At 36.1% G+C, this 18023-nt stretch overlaps 1 protein-coding gene across 5 annotated transcripts in view; it reads right to left on the reverse strand.

The window, feature by feature from the left end:
- Positions 1 to 18023, reverse strand: part of SHPRH (SNF2 histone linker PHD RING helicase) — a 97218-nt gene that overhangs the window by 39227 nt on the left and 39968 nt on the right. For all 5 annotated transcript variants that reach the window (XM_019831355.3, XM_006932081.5, XM_019831356.3 and 2 more), the window contains 8 exons: positions 13870 to 13958; positions 11706 to 11798; positions 9266 to 9373; positions 7933 to 8075; positions 4266 to 4439; positions 3729 to 3791; positions 2532 to 2757; positions 606 to 749 (listed from right to left, as the gene is read on the reverse strand). In XM_019831355.3, coding sequence (XP_019686914.2) covers positions 606 to 749; positions 2532 to 2757; positions 3729 to 3791; positions 4266 to 4439; positions 7933 to 8075; positions 9266 to 9373; positions 11706 to 11798; positions 13870 to 13958 — 1040 coding nt within the window. The remainder of the gene's footprint in view (positions 1 to 605; positions 750 to 2531; positions 2758 to 3728; positions 3792 to 4265; positions 4440 to 7932; positions 8076 to 9265; positions 9374 to 11705; positions 11799 to 13869; positions 13959 to 18023) is intronic.

Genomic DNA, 18023 nt, shown 5'->3' on the forward strand with positions numbered 1-18023 from the left:
GAGGTTTTTTTTAAATGTTCATTTATTTTTGAGAAAGCGCATATGCATGTGCGCACGCCTGCACACATGTGAGCAGGGAAGGGGAAGAGAGACAGGCAGACCGAAGATCTGAAGCGGGTTCTGTGCTAACAGCAGAAAGTCTGACGGTGGGCTTGAACTCACGAACCATGATATCAAGACTTAAGCTGAAGCTGCACGCTTAACTGACTGAACCACCCAGGGGCCCCGCAAAAGAAAAGTTTTTGATTGTTCTTACAGAAGCTTTTTCTGTTTCTGCAAAAACTGAGGCAAGGACACAGGTCTAAAAACTGACTGAGACCACCTTAAGATTCTGACATACAGAAGGTGCTCAAAAAAACACAAATATGCAATCTGGAGAGAAACAAACCAAAATAGTAAATTCTACGCATATGTTAGATAGGATATTTCTCTGCTTGTCTTTTTTAACCTACAAAACCAATCACTTTTATATGGTTTAAACTAAGAGCAGAGATTAAATGCATTCTTAAAGAAGGGATCACTGCCTTGACTCTCTCTTCTATGGGCCTTGGATTTTTGTGACACTTATTGGCTGTGCTCTTTTCTGTGATTTACTTGCAAATTACCTCATGTGGTTCAATGATATGAAGAACAGGTGGGTTGGGCTTTGGCTCCCTAGGATGACGCACTCTCAGCCGTTCTGTAGCCATTGCAAGTTCATCAATAGCAGATACACGATTCCTTAGAGCCATCCAATATTCATGAAGCAACTGAAAGAAAACACCAAGACAGTGGTATTTAATGCACATAATTAAGATTGGTTAAAACCACTGAAAAGTGCCATGATCAAAAGTCTTCAGTGAAGTCTAAGACATACACATTTTTTCGTTAAGTTGTGTCTAAGACACAAGCAATTTTGGGGCCATTTTTTAAGATGAGGACATATGACGGAATAACCTCCATAGGCCACAGAATAATACGGTGTCTTTAGAATCTTAGAAACAGAACACCCAAAGATATCTTGGTGGCACCATAGATCTTCGTAGGTCATTGTTAGCCTGGTGGAATCTTTATTTTTTTAAGAAATATTTTTATTATAAACTATTTCACATTTTCAAAATCATATATATATGTATATACATACATATGTGTGTGTGTGTGTGTGTGTGTGTATATATATATATATATATATACATGAGATAATGAGACTACTAAAATACACAACTGAGTACTCAACATCCGATTTAAGAAAGAGCAATACCAATGCCTTGGCGAGCCTCTCTGCTCCTCCCCAACTGTATCACTCTTCCCTCACATATTCTTCCCTCATCCCTACAGTGGACTAACCACTGTTCTGAACTGGACTCCCTCTTCTGTACTTTTCACTGGAGCTATGCTAATCTACGCATTCTTAATAATTTGGTTATACATTTTTCTCAAATTTATGGAAATGTATCAGTGTAAAATCTTTGATATGCTTTCTTCACTAACATTATGCTTTGAGGTAGACCCCAACTGACGTGTATAACAGTAGCTTATTAATTTGCATTGCTGTACGAGAGTTCAGTCTGCAGTGTTACAGAGAAAAAATTCACAAAGATCTGAGAAAACAGACATAGGAGGTCATCAAAACAAGCGCAGAGGAAAAATGCAGGGGCAATTGGATACTGTACAGAGTACTATCTTCTTCCGATCACTTGCTATAATTAACTATGTTAATGTGCTTTTGCATTTAGAATAGTAATGTGAGAAGAAACAATTTACTATGAATCAATGATTTCAACTATAAAGGTATTATCCCCCAATTTACCAAACATATGAAATGATATTACAGACCACATATTTTCTCTTTCTGGATAGAAATTATTATCTTGCTTTAAAAGTCAAGACCTTCAGATTTTTAAAGAAATATATAAAAGGAATTATAATATTATAAATAAAACTGTTCTTTCATTTCCTCACAGATTTCACCTTCAAAGCAGGATAATGGATAACAAATCCAAATATAAAGAATAATTCAAAATCAATGAATTTTGGAATCTCATTTCAAGCGAAGTTGTAATATGACAAAATTATCAAAATATAAACATAAAGGGTCACTTTCTACTTTATCAACTGCAATGGTTTCCAGTGGTGTAGGGTGAGAAATATTTACTGTGTTCTTCAATCTTCGAAATTATTGGCGTTTGGCTATTACTCACAGAGCAAAAGCAAAACAAAACAGCAAAAACAAACAAAACTCTACTTTCACAGAATTGCAGTGTAAGATCAAGCTAAGAAGAATGAAACACTTTCACAGCTAAAGTACAAGGCTTCATATCAATTTCATTTTAATAATGACTTTCTTTTAGTAATTTAATATATAGAAGTTCCTTATTTGTTCAGTACTATTGTATTTATTATTCTTCATAACAACCATTACATTTTAGGGAAAGAGAAATTATGATACCTCAAGTCTCTGAAGCAGATTTTTAAAAACTGAAGAGAGAAAAATAGTAATAATATAAAGAAGAAAAATTCTTAATATTGGAAAAAATATTAAAATACTATACCTTATATTCCTTTTTCCATGCTTCAAAAAGATCCATTGAAGTACTTCCTTCATCAATGAATTCAACATCAAATCTATGTGATTTTGCAAATGATAGCAATGCTTTCATAGATCGCTCTGTCTCACTTACTGCCCACAAACCCCGGCTGGTGGTGGGTATTCGATCATCCACCAGTCCTTCTTCATCTTCTATCATCTCCTCAAATATTGCAGTCTGGCCTTTCACTCTGAAAACAAACGAGAACAAAACAACAGTAACTACTGTCAGTGGGTAACAAGCATGGTAAAAGTCCTACTGGCAGAGCCAATCGAGTAGCAAGGTCAATAACTTTTCATCAATAACTTTCAATATCATGTCTACAAGATCATGCCTTCAAGTCTTTGGGAAACTGCAGCAAATCTGAAAACGCTGGAGGCATAATAATAAATTTGTCCAGTGTCTTGACCAGCAGTCTGACATCATAAAAAATGGCTATAAAGTTCAGGCTAAAATCTAGCTATGAGAATTACCATAATATAAAACACAAACTACCACCACCACCAACCATGGAAAAACAAACATAACAAAATGATAAGATGATCTCAAAGTACACTGTTGATCTGTTTATTTAAGGTGACCAGAACTTAGCCTTTTCTCAATTTCTGTTTGTAAAATAGGAATAATTTTGCTATACCATAGCTATTATGATTCACTGGGTACCTTAATCCTTGACACGGGATGAAAACTTCAAATTTGTGTTGGAGAAAGTATACTGAAAACTAACCTTTTATAGAACTCTTACCATGTACTATGCTAAGCAATTATGTGCATTTTTAAATTTAATATTCATAAACAACTCAATGAGGTAAGTGTTGTTTTTATTATCATTTCATGAATGAGGATACTGAAGCTTAGAGAGGTAATTCGCCCACAATAGTGGGGAGGGATCTGAGTTACAATGTGTTGGACTTGAGAATGTGTCACTCCTCTAAACTGTCCCTCCATCACACATTATTAGATGATATGAGTATTTGGAAATAACTTTTATGTAAGTAAAACTGAGCATGTTAAATGATCACATGCCAAAGTTTACTGAATTGATGTAATTAAAGAAAAAAAAAAACACAGGAAGGTTCCATGAGGAAAACACAGTCTTATAAATCGAAACACCAAGTCTTATAATGGTTTCACTTTCCCGATAGTAATCAGAGAACTCACGTGTGGGAAAACAGCTTTGATTCATACTCTGTGAACAATTCATCCGCCTTACAAAAGACACAACTGAAAAAGAAAAAAAATGATCAGAGAAATAACTTGCAAACATAACAACAAGGTAATTTCTAAAACAGGCTTATTGGTATTTTATATTTCACTTTTTCTTTACAACAAATAGGCCATTTAAGAAAAAAAATTACAGAAGCGCCTGGGTGCCTCAGTCGGTTAAGAGTCGACTTAGCTCAGGTCATGATCTTGCAGTCATGCTTCAGATTCTGTGTCTCCCTCTCTCTCTGCCCGGGCCCCCCTCCCCCCACCCCGTCTCTCTCTCAAAAATAAACGTTAAAAAATATTACACAGTTTTCAGTATGTGGTTCTTGAGAATTTTTTAAAAAGTACATTAATAATACATCTCTTTCCACTTTTGTCTGAATTTAAATGAAGAAACTTTTATTAGATGAGCCACTGTTCCTTCTCTCAGAAGAACGCTAGCAAAATGGAGTGATGCCATTTCACTGCATGACGTCTCCTGTCACCTACCAGTTGAGAGGAAGTCTGGTTGGTCGGAGGTGGCAGATTGTTGCTGATTCAATAACATTACGAGATGGAGGTCCCTCCAGGTTTTTTACAGCCTCTCTTACTAGCTTCTGGAATTTATTCAGCTCTTCCATTTGTGTTGTAAGTAAGAACTGAAGACCTCTGCAGTCATGGAACCTGATTCACATCACCAGCATCACCACACAAGGCAAACAAAAGAACAGTGGGTCAATTTCCTCAAATTCACAAAATGATCGTCAAAGTGTCAAAGAAATTGTGCAACATTCTACGTAGCCTACCTCGAGTGAATTTACTTTAGTAGTATGTTCAATCTACTAGGAGACAAGGTATAACAACATTGGGTTATTTACTGTAAAAGATACCAAAATTCCGATAGTCCCTGTCCTCAGGACCTAAAACAGAGTCTGCAAAATCTGTCTCTGCCTCAGGTGTCTTTGAAAGACCAAGATTGCCACATTTTTTCTTTTTTAATGCTGGTTTACTACAAATGTCCCTCCTGAAATTCTTGTTTTACATGGAGAAGGAATTATAGGATGAAAAATAAAGAGAAAAATTGAAAAGAAGAAAAACAGCCAGGAGTTCTATTCCTTGCTACAAAGAGTTTACAAATACGTACACACATATATATGTGATATGTGGATATATGTATGTTATCACATATATTTATATTATTTACATATATATACATTTTATTAAGCATTCACCATATGATGTCAGGCACTTTGCCAAGCTCTTTCCCTATATAATCTCAACAGATACTATTGTGCTCATGTTATGGATGAAGCCTAATGAATCAAAATAATTTAATTAAAGTTAAAAGTTATCATGTAGCAGTTAGGAGTTACACCCAAACACAATGCTCTTAACTGTTTTTGATAAACTGAGTAAAATGTGCTAAGGAAAGAAATGTATGGGTGTGTATGAATGGGTTTACGAAACAAGAAAGAAAGCCTAGAATAATAAATCAGAAAATGAAAATACAAATTGGATTTGTTGGCTTAAGAGTATATCCTTCTCCTTCCTAAAATGCCATAGACACTTTTCTCCAAATTGTTCAAAAGAGTCCACTCTCCTTTCTGAAGGCTTCCTCAGTATTTTACAACACTAATCGATATTTCTTTCTGTCCATAAAGTTTATTGAGAATATCATTCATTTTAGTCCTTTGTCATCTTCAAGTTTTTACACATACTCATATTTCTCAAATTGTTCACGGGTTGGTCTTCTCATTAAGCTAATATTTAGAAGATAAGAATTAGATCGTATCTTTAAAAAATATGTAATACTGAGGCGCCTGGGTGGCTCAGTTGGTTAAGAGTCAGACTTCAGCTCAGGTCATGATCTCACAGTTTGTGAGTTTGAGCCCCGCATCAAGCTCTGCATTGACAACTCAGAGCCTGGAGCCTGCTTTGGATGCTGTGTCTCCCTCTCTCTCTGTCCCTCCCCTACTCACACTCTGTCTCACAAAAATGAATGTTAAAAACAAAATTAAAAAAAAATTGTAAAAAATATGTAATAGATACAGAACAGGTGCTCAATAATTTCTAAAAGAATTTGCACAGGGATACAAGAACACAATTAGGTTAGGTATCAGTATTATTCACAAATTATGCAACTAGGGACTAAAAAATGATCACAGATCAGCATTTAACAGTGTTAGCTATATTCTCTCTTGTAAATACTTTAAGTTAAAAAGAACACATAATAATAACATTATACTAAATGGTATGCACTATTCTAAGTACACAAGCACCTTGCAGATATTAATTTACTAATCCTCACGACAATGCTGTGTGGTTTTATAGATGAGGAAAATAAGGCACAAAGAGCTTCAATAACTTTCCCAAGGTCACAGAGCTAGTACGTGGGGGAGTTGGGATATGAACACAGGCACCCTGACTCAAGAATCCACCTGTGCTCTTAATCACTAAAATTTTCCTTTCCTAAGAAGTGTTAAGAAGCAAACATGAATAATTTGACTCTGAGGGGCGCCTGGGTGGCGCAGTCGGTTAAGCGTCCGACTTCAGCCAGGTCACGATCTCGTGGTCCGTGAGTTCGAGCCCCGCGTCAGGCTCTGGGCTGATGGCTCGGAGCTTGGAGCCTGTTTCCGATTCTGTGTCTCCCTCTCTCTCTGCCCCTCCCCTGTTCATGCTCTGTCTCTCTCTGTCCCAAAAATAAATAAAAAACGTTGAAAAAAAATTAAAAAAAAAAAAAATAATTCGACTCTGAGACTCTGATCTCACTGCAAAACACAGCAGCAGTGCTAAAATAATCTTTGAATGTATATTTAATATAGAAAACATTAACTCACCTAGAGGTAATGTAAGTTATACATTTAAAAATTTTTAAATTTTATTTCCAGTATAGTTAGCATACAGCATAAGTTATACATTTGGAAGTGTTTTCTTACTTTCTATTGACGTCTAATGTTTCTGAGAAAAATGTGTAATAAATGGTATGTTTTACATTACCTATAGGTCCCATTATAGCCCTGGGACCTACTTTTAACAGGACTACGTTCACATATACAGGAATTTGCAACATTTAAATAGTTTCTATGTGATTTAAGAAAAAAACCTTCAAAATAATTTTAATATTTTCTTATCAGCTAATTCCACAACGCTGGCAGAACACATTAGTATATAGCTCTAAAACTGGATAAAATGAATCACAACTTAAATGACAACTTATCCTGGAATGGTGACTCTTGGGTTTAAGAGAGAAAAACGAAGTGCAGTGAAGAGTATAATGTCCTGCATATATCTCAGAAATGAAGCCGTCAAGTTCTGTATGGTGAAAAAGAGGATGACTGTACCTCTGAATTAGTAATGGAACATGGAAAATGTAGTAGGCATTTGGAAGGGCTTTTAAAAGAGTGAAAGAAAACACTTTAAAACGTTTTAAAGATATTCTTATGCTGAAAACTAACACTAATCCCAAGGCTGACCTTATACTGGGATATGATCTGAGAAGCAATAAAAGATCCTCTCTCTGTCCCCTCCCTAGAATCAACAGTCCTGCCACAACATCTCAATTCCTCACATCAGACTGACATTCCTTTGGGTTAAACCACTGAATCATTTTTGAAAAAAAAAAAAACTTTGGTCTTTGGAAAGAATTATTCACCATTTCTACATCAAGAGCAATAATGCAACTTACCTACAAAGACTCTGAAGAATGGTGAGCGTTGATGAGAAGAGAGAAAGATGGGGGAGACCGCAGGAAACTCTAGAACACAAAACCTGGGCCCCTGTGGTGCTATGATGGTTATTAGTCTGTGGGGCTGAGTTACACAGTGGAAGCATGAATGCCTTACCTCAATTCTCCAAAACAAAGTCTATTTCAAGACTTTGCTTAGAGTTGGCTTTGGGTGTGTCCAATGAAGATACAAAGAATATACTTTAAGTATATTAAAAAAAAAAAGCATTAAAAAGGGAATATTTTAAGATGAGTCATATATAGAAAACAGGTTTCCTTTTTCAGACTTATATCTAATGTTTTAGTTTGAAATCTACTCTTAACAATATGTAAAATCCAGATGTTCGTAACCACAGTATGTTCTGATATTTAATTGCACCTCTTAACATCAAATGATCTGAATATTTGGGGTCACTACTCATAAAGTTATTCTATTCTGTACTATTTCCTTACTTCTCTGACATAGAAAGCTTCCCAGTTTGTTGCTTGTAGTGGCTGGTTATTTCATTTCGCACTCGCTGAACAAGTTCCTCGTCAATAGAGAATTCTATTGCTCTGTGGATCACATTCAGCCACCAAGGAGAATTTGAATAAATCTGTAAAAAAGACAACAGCTGATCAGTTCATGTTTTTTCAGTACTATGTTTTGGTTTTGGTTATTTATTTTGGAAAGACAGAGACAGAGCACTAGTGGGGGAGGGGCAGAGAGCAAGAGCAAGAGCGAGAGGGACACAGAATCTGAAGCAGGCTCCAGGCTCTGAGCTGTTAGCAAAGAGCCTGATGTGGGGCTTGCACTCACAAGCCATGAGATCATGACCTGAACCCAAGTCGGACGCTTAACTGACTGAGCCACCCAGGCATCCCATTACTCACTATGTTTCTGTCACTGGGAAAGGTGCTGTGAAAAAAATCAAAGGAAACAACAGCATGCTACTTTCCAAGGAATTATAAGGAAACATATATAGACTGTATACTCTATATATAATGGGTGTGTACTACCTTTGCATACATAAAGAGAATACCCACCTGTCTCCTGACTACTGTGGATAAATGAGAATTTACTGTATATATACTTGTGTAACAAAGTTGTGCTAACAAAATACATTATCAAAATGAAAACTCAGTATTCACTGTATATATTTGAAAAGGTGGCAGGTCTCTTTCTCAGCATAATAAAGACATCCTGCTAATCCTCAACCAACTGAACTAGATTCTACTCCATAATACTCTGATAACTGGCAAAATTATATGCCTGAATACTAAATAATTAATGCACTAGGAAGAATAAAATGTGGAGTAACTGGTTAGAATAAAAAAGACTGTGTGTTCTGTGTAGCCTCCTCTTCAGGCTTGCTACTGATTTCATAAAAAAAAATTTAGAAATGACAAATGGCACGTGTTCCATAAGAAAAATACCCATGTTTCTAATGTTCTGACATCTTAAAAGAAAAGATTTTGTAAATATACACACTAAGATCAGAAGGAGGTGAGGCAAGTCTTTACTTTCTTGAAAAGACAACTTATCTCACCAGATAAGAGAAAACCCATCAGAACTTAAAAAAAAAATGAAAGAGAACAACTTCCAAATGGGTGATTTATCTACCCATCTGCTCAATCAACAAACACTGCTAACAGCAAATATATGTTTATTATGGGATAGGCATCATCCTAGGTGCTAAGAATTCCAAGATGAGTAAGAAAGTTCAAGTTCTTCTCCAAAGCAAGACGCAACCCGAAATGCTCCCGGAGACAAGCACAGGTAAGGGGAGTCCTTGTGGGGACGCACCTTTCTCTGCAGCTCCCGCACGGTCTGCTGCACCGGCTGCACAGCTTGCTGTGCTTCTGCAACTTCCGTGTTACACTTGCTCATGTAATGCTCTCGCAGCTGTTTGGCCTGTGTTGAAACAGGAAGCAAATATAAACTTTCATTCCAGGCCTAGAAAAGAATTCAGTATAATGCTGCAAGAACAATGTGGTTATTTTATATATGTAAAGTTACTTAACACAGTTTAAGCACAAAACTTCCAAGTATGCTGTCAAGGACATAAAAACCATGCTAGTAATTCCTAGGATATATATGAAAGAGATCACATCTACCTGTAAGTCACAAAATTTAAGAAATCCCAAGGTCTGCTTCCCAAATTTCTATCTAAGTTTTTAACCAGAAAAAAAAAGAAGGGGGGGGGGATGGGAAGAACAGTAGTAGTTCAAAATGAGACAAAACAACATGTTAGAATTTGTCTGACTTACTTATTTCAATTTCTTGGAATTACTTCAGCTTAGAAATAACACTTGAGAATATACAGTAACATAGGCGTTGTGGACTGAACTGTGTTCCCTCAAAAACCATACGGTGAAGCCTTAACCCCCAAATTGAAGATAGGGCCCTTTAAGGAGGTAATTAAATTAGTAAATGTAGTTAAATGAGATCATAAAGGTAGAGTCCTAATCCAATATGACTAGTGTCCTTAAGAAAAAAGAAAAAAAAAAAAAAGGAGAGACATCAAGGATGCAAGCACACACAGGATATGTCATGTGAGGACACAAATGAAGGCAGCCATCTGCAAGCTGAGGAGAGGGGCCTCAGGAGAAACCACTGCTGCTGATACTTTGGTCTTGGACTCACAGCCTCCACAAGTGTGAGAAATAAATTCTTCTTGTTTAAGCCACCTAGCCTGTGGTATTTTGTTAAGGCATCCCTAGCTGACTAATACAAAAGGATTTAAAAATTCTTTCCCTTTCAACTTTCCCAGGTAAGAAGGATCACATTACTTGCAAGCAAAGGAAATAATGAAAAATTTTGTCCTTATTAATTCCCACTAGGAAACTTATACAGTTCTCTACTCTCTTCCATTTAACTGAAATATTTAACTGGTTCTTGAAACTACTTTATGAATAAAGAGAGGGGATCAAAGGTGATATGGGATAGTGGGAGGAAAACCAGAAAGACTACTGAACAGGAAATCCTAATGTTTCCACTTAGAAGTGGGTTGAGCCATGTGAAGTTGTCAACACTAGACCCTTGGACTTACAAAGATGGCAATTTCATGAGATTCAACTGAACAGATACATGTCTTTGGATTAGCCACTTCCCTGGGCTTCTGTTATTTCATTTGCAAGAGCTGGAGGTTGAAGTAGATAATTTCTTGGATCTGTGGTTTCACATTCTATAGGAGTCAGGCAAAACTGATACTATGGTCTCCTTGGAAATATATCTATACAGTGCGATACACTTTTCTTCTTCCTTCTCTCATGATGCATTTTTCTTGCTCCTGTCACAACCTTCCAATTAATTTCTGTTAAAATTCCTTGGCTATAATTATTTGATCATCACAGCTATCTACCAACAGACTCGATGGCCTCCCAGAGCTTCCTGTCGCTGAAGGCATTTAAGCAAAGAATACCTGATGTATGTAAGGTGAGACGCCTGCACAGGGAAGAAGATTTCACTCCAAAATCTCCAACACTTAGATTGCCATCTAACATCAAGAAAGGCCTGTACACACTTCTACAATCTCACTTTGTATTTTAATTCAAATAAAAAAGGTCCCACTTACAGGTTCAATTCATTTCAAAAGTATCTACTACTCTTTTGATTTTAGCTTTGCTATCTCTGACTTTTAAAAAGGTAAAAATCCATGGGGCCACTAGCATATCAGGCTCATTAACAATTTACAGTGAAATAATTTGTACCATTCTTTCCAATGAAGCAAGACTCACTACAGAAGTAACTTCTTTGAGAGGACACAAGAAACACCACCGAAAGATTGAATTTATTTACGCCTAGGTAATACACAGAAAGGTGGAGGAAGTGCAAAGCTTTTTATTTTTACTAAACCACATCTTTTGCAGATCTGTCACGAGATCAACAAGGTCTTCCTTCCTTTCCTTCCTTCCCTTTTTCTTTCCATGTGCTGCTGGCTACCAACAACCATATCTACAAAAGCAGTTACCATATAACTGCAAGTGGATTACAAGAGAAACAACATAATATGGAGTGCTGCAACTGTCTACCATCCAAAATCGCTATGCAATTCTCTACCAACCGAGGCAAACTTTGGAACATAAAAGCAGCAGAAAAAAAATATCATTACTTTTATTTAGATGTGGTATGCCCTAGGAAATGTTAATGAGATGGATTATTAACATTACATGAGATGGATAAATGTTGAGATGGATAAAGTCTGAAAAAAATTCTTTTATAGACTGAATAAAAAATTAATTACCTCTTCTTCAAGTCTGCCATCTCGTAAGGTAGGAGGTATTCCTGGGTGCTTGGCTACCAACAATTCCATCAAGTTATGGGTAGCATGAAGTCTCTACAAACACACAAAAGGCAGTAATTTTGAGAGCCAGGGCAGTGGACTCTAAAGGGCGAATCCACTATTCATACAGCATATAGATTACTAACACATTAAGATCAGATCACTGAAAACTTTTCCTCTAACACAATTTGAGCACCAACTTCCTCAGAGAAAACCAAAATCAGTTTCATAGTAAAGGTCTTAATTCATAATGGCATAAATTTTCTTCATTTAAAAATATGCAGTCTTATGAAATATATCTATGCATTTAGCAGGATGTCTGATACAGGTACATGTCTTCTATTATACGTGCATATGTCTACATATGGAACTACGTATGATTATGCCAAGTAAGTCCAGTAAAGTAGAAAGGCTGACTGCGCAGACTTGACTCCTCTTCTGGGAAATGAGTCTGCATGAACCTACCAATTATATTATGATATTATCATAATGAAATCCATAGCAAAACACAGCTGTGACCTAGATCTGTTGAACTGAAGGGCTGGAAAGGGGAGAAGCTGGAGGTAAAGACTATTGGAAGAAGGAGAAAACTGTATCTTTTATCTCTGTATTTAGTATAAACCAGGCTTCTCACTATGATACTGAGTTTGCAGCTGGTTAAAGGCTCCCCCTGGAGTCAAGCAAGGGCTGTGAGAAGAAATAAAGTGAAAGTAATTTCTATCTGTTAACTTGACTCTTTACTTGGGAAGACAGCTAAGGGCTAAAGAATTATCAGAAAGAGTCCTGGTAACATCTGACTTGGTGCCAGTGATTCAAGACTATAAAGGTTTATTTTGTCTAGCTACAGATTACAGGCCATGGTAGAGATCTTTGTAGAGTTCATCTCTGAAGAGTCACTTCAAATGTCTTAGGTCTTTTCAGCATGGCCACATGAATAATACAATCAGCAACACTATCCGATTTAGTAGCGACAACAAACCTGTAAATAACATTATGGAAACAAAGTGGTAGCAACTCCTCTTCTGTGTGTGTGTCTGTGGAAGAGGACTTCTACTGCTTCCTGAACAAGGTGGAGGAGTGGACTGGGAAGAATACCTCTTTCCACCCCCTTCCACATTTTATCCCAAGGGAGCAGAGTGGCTAATCTGACTGAATAGAGCAAAACATTCAGTGGGCCACGGTTTACCAGTAGATGGGATTATTAAGACCAAAAGGAAGAAACAGGCTGATTGATTACTCTTCACTCTTGAACCATCAGGCACACTGGACTTAACTGTCTTCTTGCCCACTTTTCTACTTTTATTTCCTTTATTCAGGAGCATGTTATCTTTGTACTTCTTCCTTCTTCCACGAGGCAAACACGTTTGCTTCTGACCCAAGGTCTGAATTCTATAATCCTTATCCATACAGAAGGCTTGTATTTAATTTTCTCCTCTTTCCCCCCAAACTCTTCCTAATACTCACTGAGGCACAGGTGAACATGTGGGTCCCAAGGTCTAGATTCTGAATGATAAAGAAGTCCCATTAGGGGCTCAAATCTAAACTTACTAAGACTAATAAAAGTAGTCCTTATTTACCATTTAGCCAGAGAGCCTTGTCTATATGACCCACTGGACAGAACTAAGAAAGGGAAGAGATTCAAAATTGAAATAAATGTTGAAATTCAAATATTCAACTCTTCCTAAAAAACCTCTAAAAATTAAATCAGAAGATCAGTGGGAAGGTTTTATCACTAAGTTCCACTGCTTAGTTTACAGCATTTTTCTTCTTTCAGTCAAAACTATGCCACTGTGTTAACATTTATATGCAAAAGTGATAAACCTCACCCCGTTCTTTTAAGCACAAATACTTTAACCTGTTTTTCTAACGTAGGTTAGATTTATCTAGTCAGCCTTGTGCCAATAATGGCCTGAATGTATGGAATAGTAGTGATTTGCAAACTTTCATCTATCTACAAATCACCTTGAGTGCTTATTGTTGAAAGCACTGAATCCAAAACTTCATCCTCAGAGATTATGGCTCAGTCCATCCATTTTGTTACCCTTTATCTTCTTAAATGTTCCGAAAAATTATTTTGTAAAAAACAAATGGATGATATACTTGAAATTGTTTAGTTTTTACTCACTTGGAGTGAATCGGTTTTGAGTTTTCCTTTGTGTTCCTCAGATGAACGCAACACTTCTCTGTACAGTTCTGCTGCCACGGCATACTCACCTGATGAATTAAGGTGATTTAAAGCACAAGAAAGTCATCTATTTCGCTCCCAATGCGATCTGGTTATCTAGTATCTGAAAAGATCTACTATAGAAATGTAACAATGATTAAAACTCACTACTTTTTAAAGAAAAGAAACTTCACTTTATATGAACGTCCCAATAAAAAAGCTGACGATACCTGCTCTTGTTCACTCCATTGCAGAGAACACCAATCAGATATATTTATGTTTTAAAATTATACTGAAAAACAAACTAAATTAACTTTCCACTTAGACAAATGATTTTCCTCTTACTAAAGTTAAAGGGTGCCAATTAGTAGTCATTTTGATGTTTGAAATTAAGGATAAATTTATAAATATTCAAAACACTATAATCAACCTACACATAATTCTCAGATAAATCATATATTCTTCTTAATAGGTATTGTTCTTCTTGGTGGCCAAATGATTTGCAATGAAAAACCACATTTCCAAAACTTAGGGATTCTTTCCATTTCTGGTCACATGAATCTCAATCAGTCTGAAATTAATGATTTTTTAAATTATTATTCATAACTAGCAACTCACTCAAATAAAGTAACTTAAAAGTATCAAGTAAAGTACAGGCCCATGGGTCATATCTAACCCTCTGCATTTTTGTAGGGTATCGGAACTCAGTCATGCTCATTTGTTTATGTACAGTCCGTAGCAGCATAGCAGCGTTTGCATTACACCAGTAGAGCTGAGAGGTTGCAACAGACCTTCTGGCTCAAAGCCTAAAAGATTTTTTTTTATTAAATTTTTTTTAATGTTTATTTATTTTTCAGAGACAGAGAGGGACAGAGAATGAGCATGGGAGGGACACAGAGAGAGGGAGACACAGAATCCAAAGCAGGCTCCAGGCTCTAAACTGTCAGCACAGAGCCTGATGTGGGGCTTGAACCCAAGAACCGTGAGATCATGACTTGGGCCGAAGTCCGACGCTCAACTGACTGAGCCACCCAGGCGTCCCTAGCCTAAAATATTTATTATCTGGTTCTTTCAGTAAAAATTTTCTGATGCTTCAATAAAAGGAGACAGGAAACATTTTAAATGGCTTGAATAATAGAACTTATCCTATTTGCTGCCTGAGGAAAACCTCAAAACTGATTATTGAGAAATGTAATTAAAATAAAAATCTAACAGGAAAATCACAAGATACAAAAAAAAAAAAAGAGGATTTTGCTTTTGTTTGCTGAGAAAACTTTTTTCATAATCATCACATACATTCTTTTCACTTCAAACTAGTTTTATTAATATCATGGATTTAGGACTTTGTTCACAGCCACAGTAAGATATTTTTATATATATATATAAATTATTATATACAAATACTATATTTATATATTTCATATTATATTTATATTATATATATAAATTATGTTGGTTCTCTTTTTGTTAAATCTGATTATATACATAAATATATATACTTATTATGATAAAATATTCCTAACATAAAACTTACCGTATCAACCATTTTTAAGTATGCAGTTTAGTGGCATTAGGTACATTCACATTGTTGTGCAAGACATTTGCTTTTATACCATTGCTTTATATTTAGTTTTACAAGCTACCAAATACAAGGTTTTCTAAAGCATACATTTCACAGTATTTTACAGTCAATTTCTATTGACTTTGATAAAGGAGAATATTATTTTTGCAAAATTACTATCACATTTTAATGTAGGAGTAACACTCAATTATCTTCACACAAGAAGCTCTCTCTTTTTAGTTTTGAAGATTCTTGTGAAGCTTTTCAAAAGACTGCAAAAGATTCTATTAGCATTTATACTATTATTTATAAAGAATAATTCACTTAACAATTCTTTCTTAATTACTATACTTTTTAAAGGTGGCTAGCCTATAATACAAGCAGTTGAATTTTAACTATTCGCTATAATACTTTTTAAAATGTTCATTAAAAAAATATATGCTTTCGGGCTCCTGAGTGGCTCAGTCAATAAGTGTCTGCTCTTGGTTTCAGCTTGGGTCATGATCTCATGGTTCATGAGTTCAAGCCCCACAATGGGCTCTGTGCTGGCAGTGCAGAGCCTGGTTGGGATTCTCTCTCTCCCTCTCTCTCTGTCTCAAAATAAATAAACTTAAAAAAAAAAATGCTTTCTAGGAAAGACCCAAAAATATGCACGTTCAAGAAGTTATACAAGTTTAAACCAAATTTAGAAATACCCATTCTTTGCCACTTGATGGCACTAACCTTTCTAAGTAAACTAAATAGTACTGAATTTGATACTTGCCAAGCTAATTTTCTCCAAAAAATATGTCCAGAAAACATAATGTACAAAGTTGGAATAACACGTTTTTAATAGCATGATCAGTGAGGGCCTTAGAATATGCCCTGTATATCATACATATTTGTATATAATATAAGCAAATCCCTCAAATTTGCAGTTAATTTCAGATTTCTTTTAGAAGTCAGATCTCCACTGTCTGATTTCTATATTGGAAAATATTAAATCTCTAAGTCAAATATGTAATGTTACCTCCAAAAATGGTTAATATACTACTATTAAGCCACGGAAACTACAAGTAGTAAATGTAATTACTAATTACAATTAAATTAAGAATGGACATAACCTTTATTAATGCACTTTCTGATAAGAATTTCTCTTAATCAACCAAGTTTTCATGCACAGAAAGACAAAGAACTCTAATGGGAATGCAGTCGAAGCTTTTGGAAAAGAGCAGTAAGACACCTCCCATTAGGCCTCAGCTTGGTATTTTGCCTCACAGCCCACTGCACACTGAGCCTTCCAGAGTGCTACATATAAGTGCTTAGAAACAATCAGATGAATCATTCCTTTTACAATCCTCTACCACACATAACTTCATAGCAGGGAAAAGAAGGTAATAAATCTGAAAAGGAAACTAGAAAAGAGGCCAAGGGAAGAAATCCATTCACTCTCTGAGCTGGAGTCATAAAAAAATAGAACAAAATGATGATTGCAGTTTTAGAATCAAGATGGGAAAACGAAATTTATTTTTATTATTGTGATAATCTGCAAGTAATATATTAGTGACTTTAGAAATCTTTTTTTTTTTTTTTCGTTTATTTATTTTTTTTGGGACAGAGAGAGACAGAGCATGAACGGGGGAGGGGCAGAGAGAGAGGGAGACACAGAATCGGAAACAGGCTCCAGGCTCCGAGCCATCAGCCCAGAGCCTGACGTGGGGCTCGAACTCACGGACCGCGAGGTCGTGACCTGGCTGAAGTCGGACGCTTAACCGACTGCGCCACCCAGGCGCCCCTAGTGACTTTAGAAATCTTTGATGAAGAGCTTCAACTTACTGTAGATAGCATAATATTGAGGTTTAAAATGTCCATTTGATAAACAAGCAGACATAGTATAATAAAAAATTAATTTTTAGTCAAAAGATTCAGGGCAAATTCTCTGATTTACCCATAATCTTGAGAAACCACCTAAGCCTTCTGAATACCAGTTTTCTTATGTGAAATGGGAATAATACTTTAATCACTGGGCAATAATGAGGATAAAACAATATATACTTAAAGGTGTTAGGTATAATACAAAATGCTTATAGATAATGATCATTTCTCAGATATGATGCTAGATTTTAAAGACTTGAAAATATTTTAAATAGTACACTGAGGGGCGCCTGGGTGGCGCAGTCGGTTAAGCGTCCGACTTCAGCCAGGTCACGATCTCGCGGTCCGTGAGTTCGAGCCCCACGTCAGGCTCTGGGCTGATGGCTCGGAGCCTGGAGCCTGTTTCCGATTCTGTGTCTCCCTCTCTCTCTGCCCCTCGCCCGTTCATGCTCTGTCTCTCTCTGTCCCAAAAATAAATAAAAAACGTTGAAAAAAAAATTAAAAAAAAAATAAATAGTACATTGATTACTCACATATCTCTAAGAAGAGGCCTATGTATTTATCTGTGACACTCAAGTATTCTGTAGATTTTAGTCACAATTATCCCACTCAAATAATTTGGGACTGTGACAGAATATTATTAGGTAGGACACATAATTTCCCAATTTTTGCCTAATTACTTCTAAGCTGAAATAAAGGA

Source organism: Felis catus, chromosome B2 (genome assembly GCF_018350175.1).
Source record: "Felis catus isolate Fca126 chromosome B2, F.catus_Fca126_mat1.0, whole genome shotgun sequence".
Taxonomy (NCBI): domain Eukaryota; kingdom Metazoa; phylum Chordata; class Mammalia; order Carnivora; family Felidae; genus Felis; species Felis catus.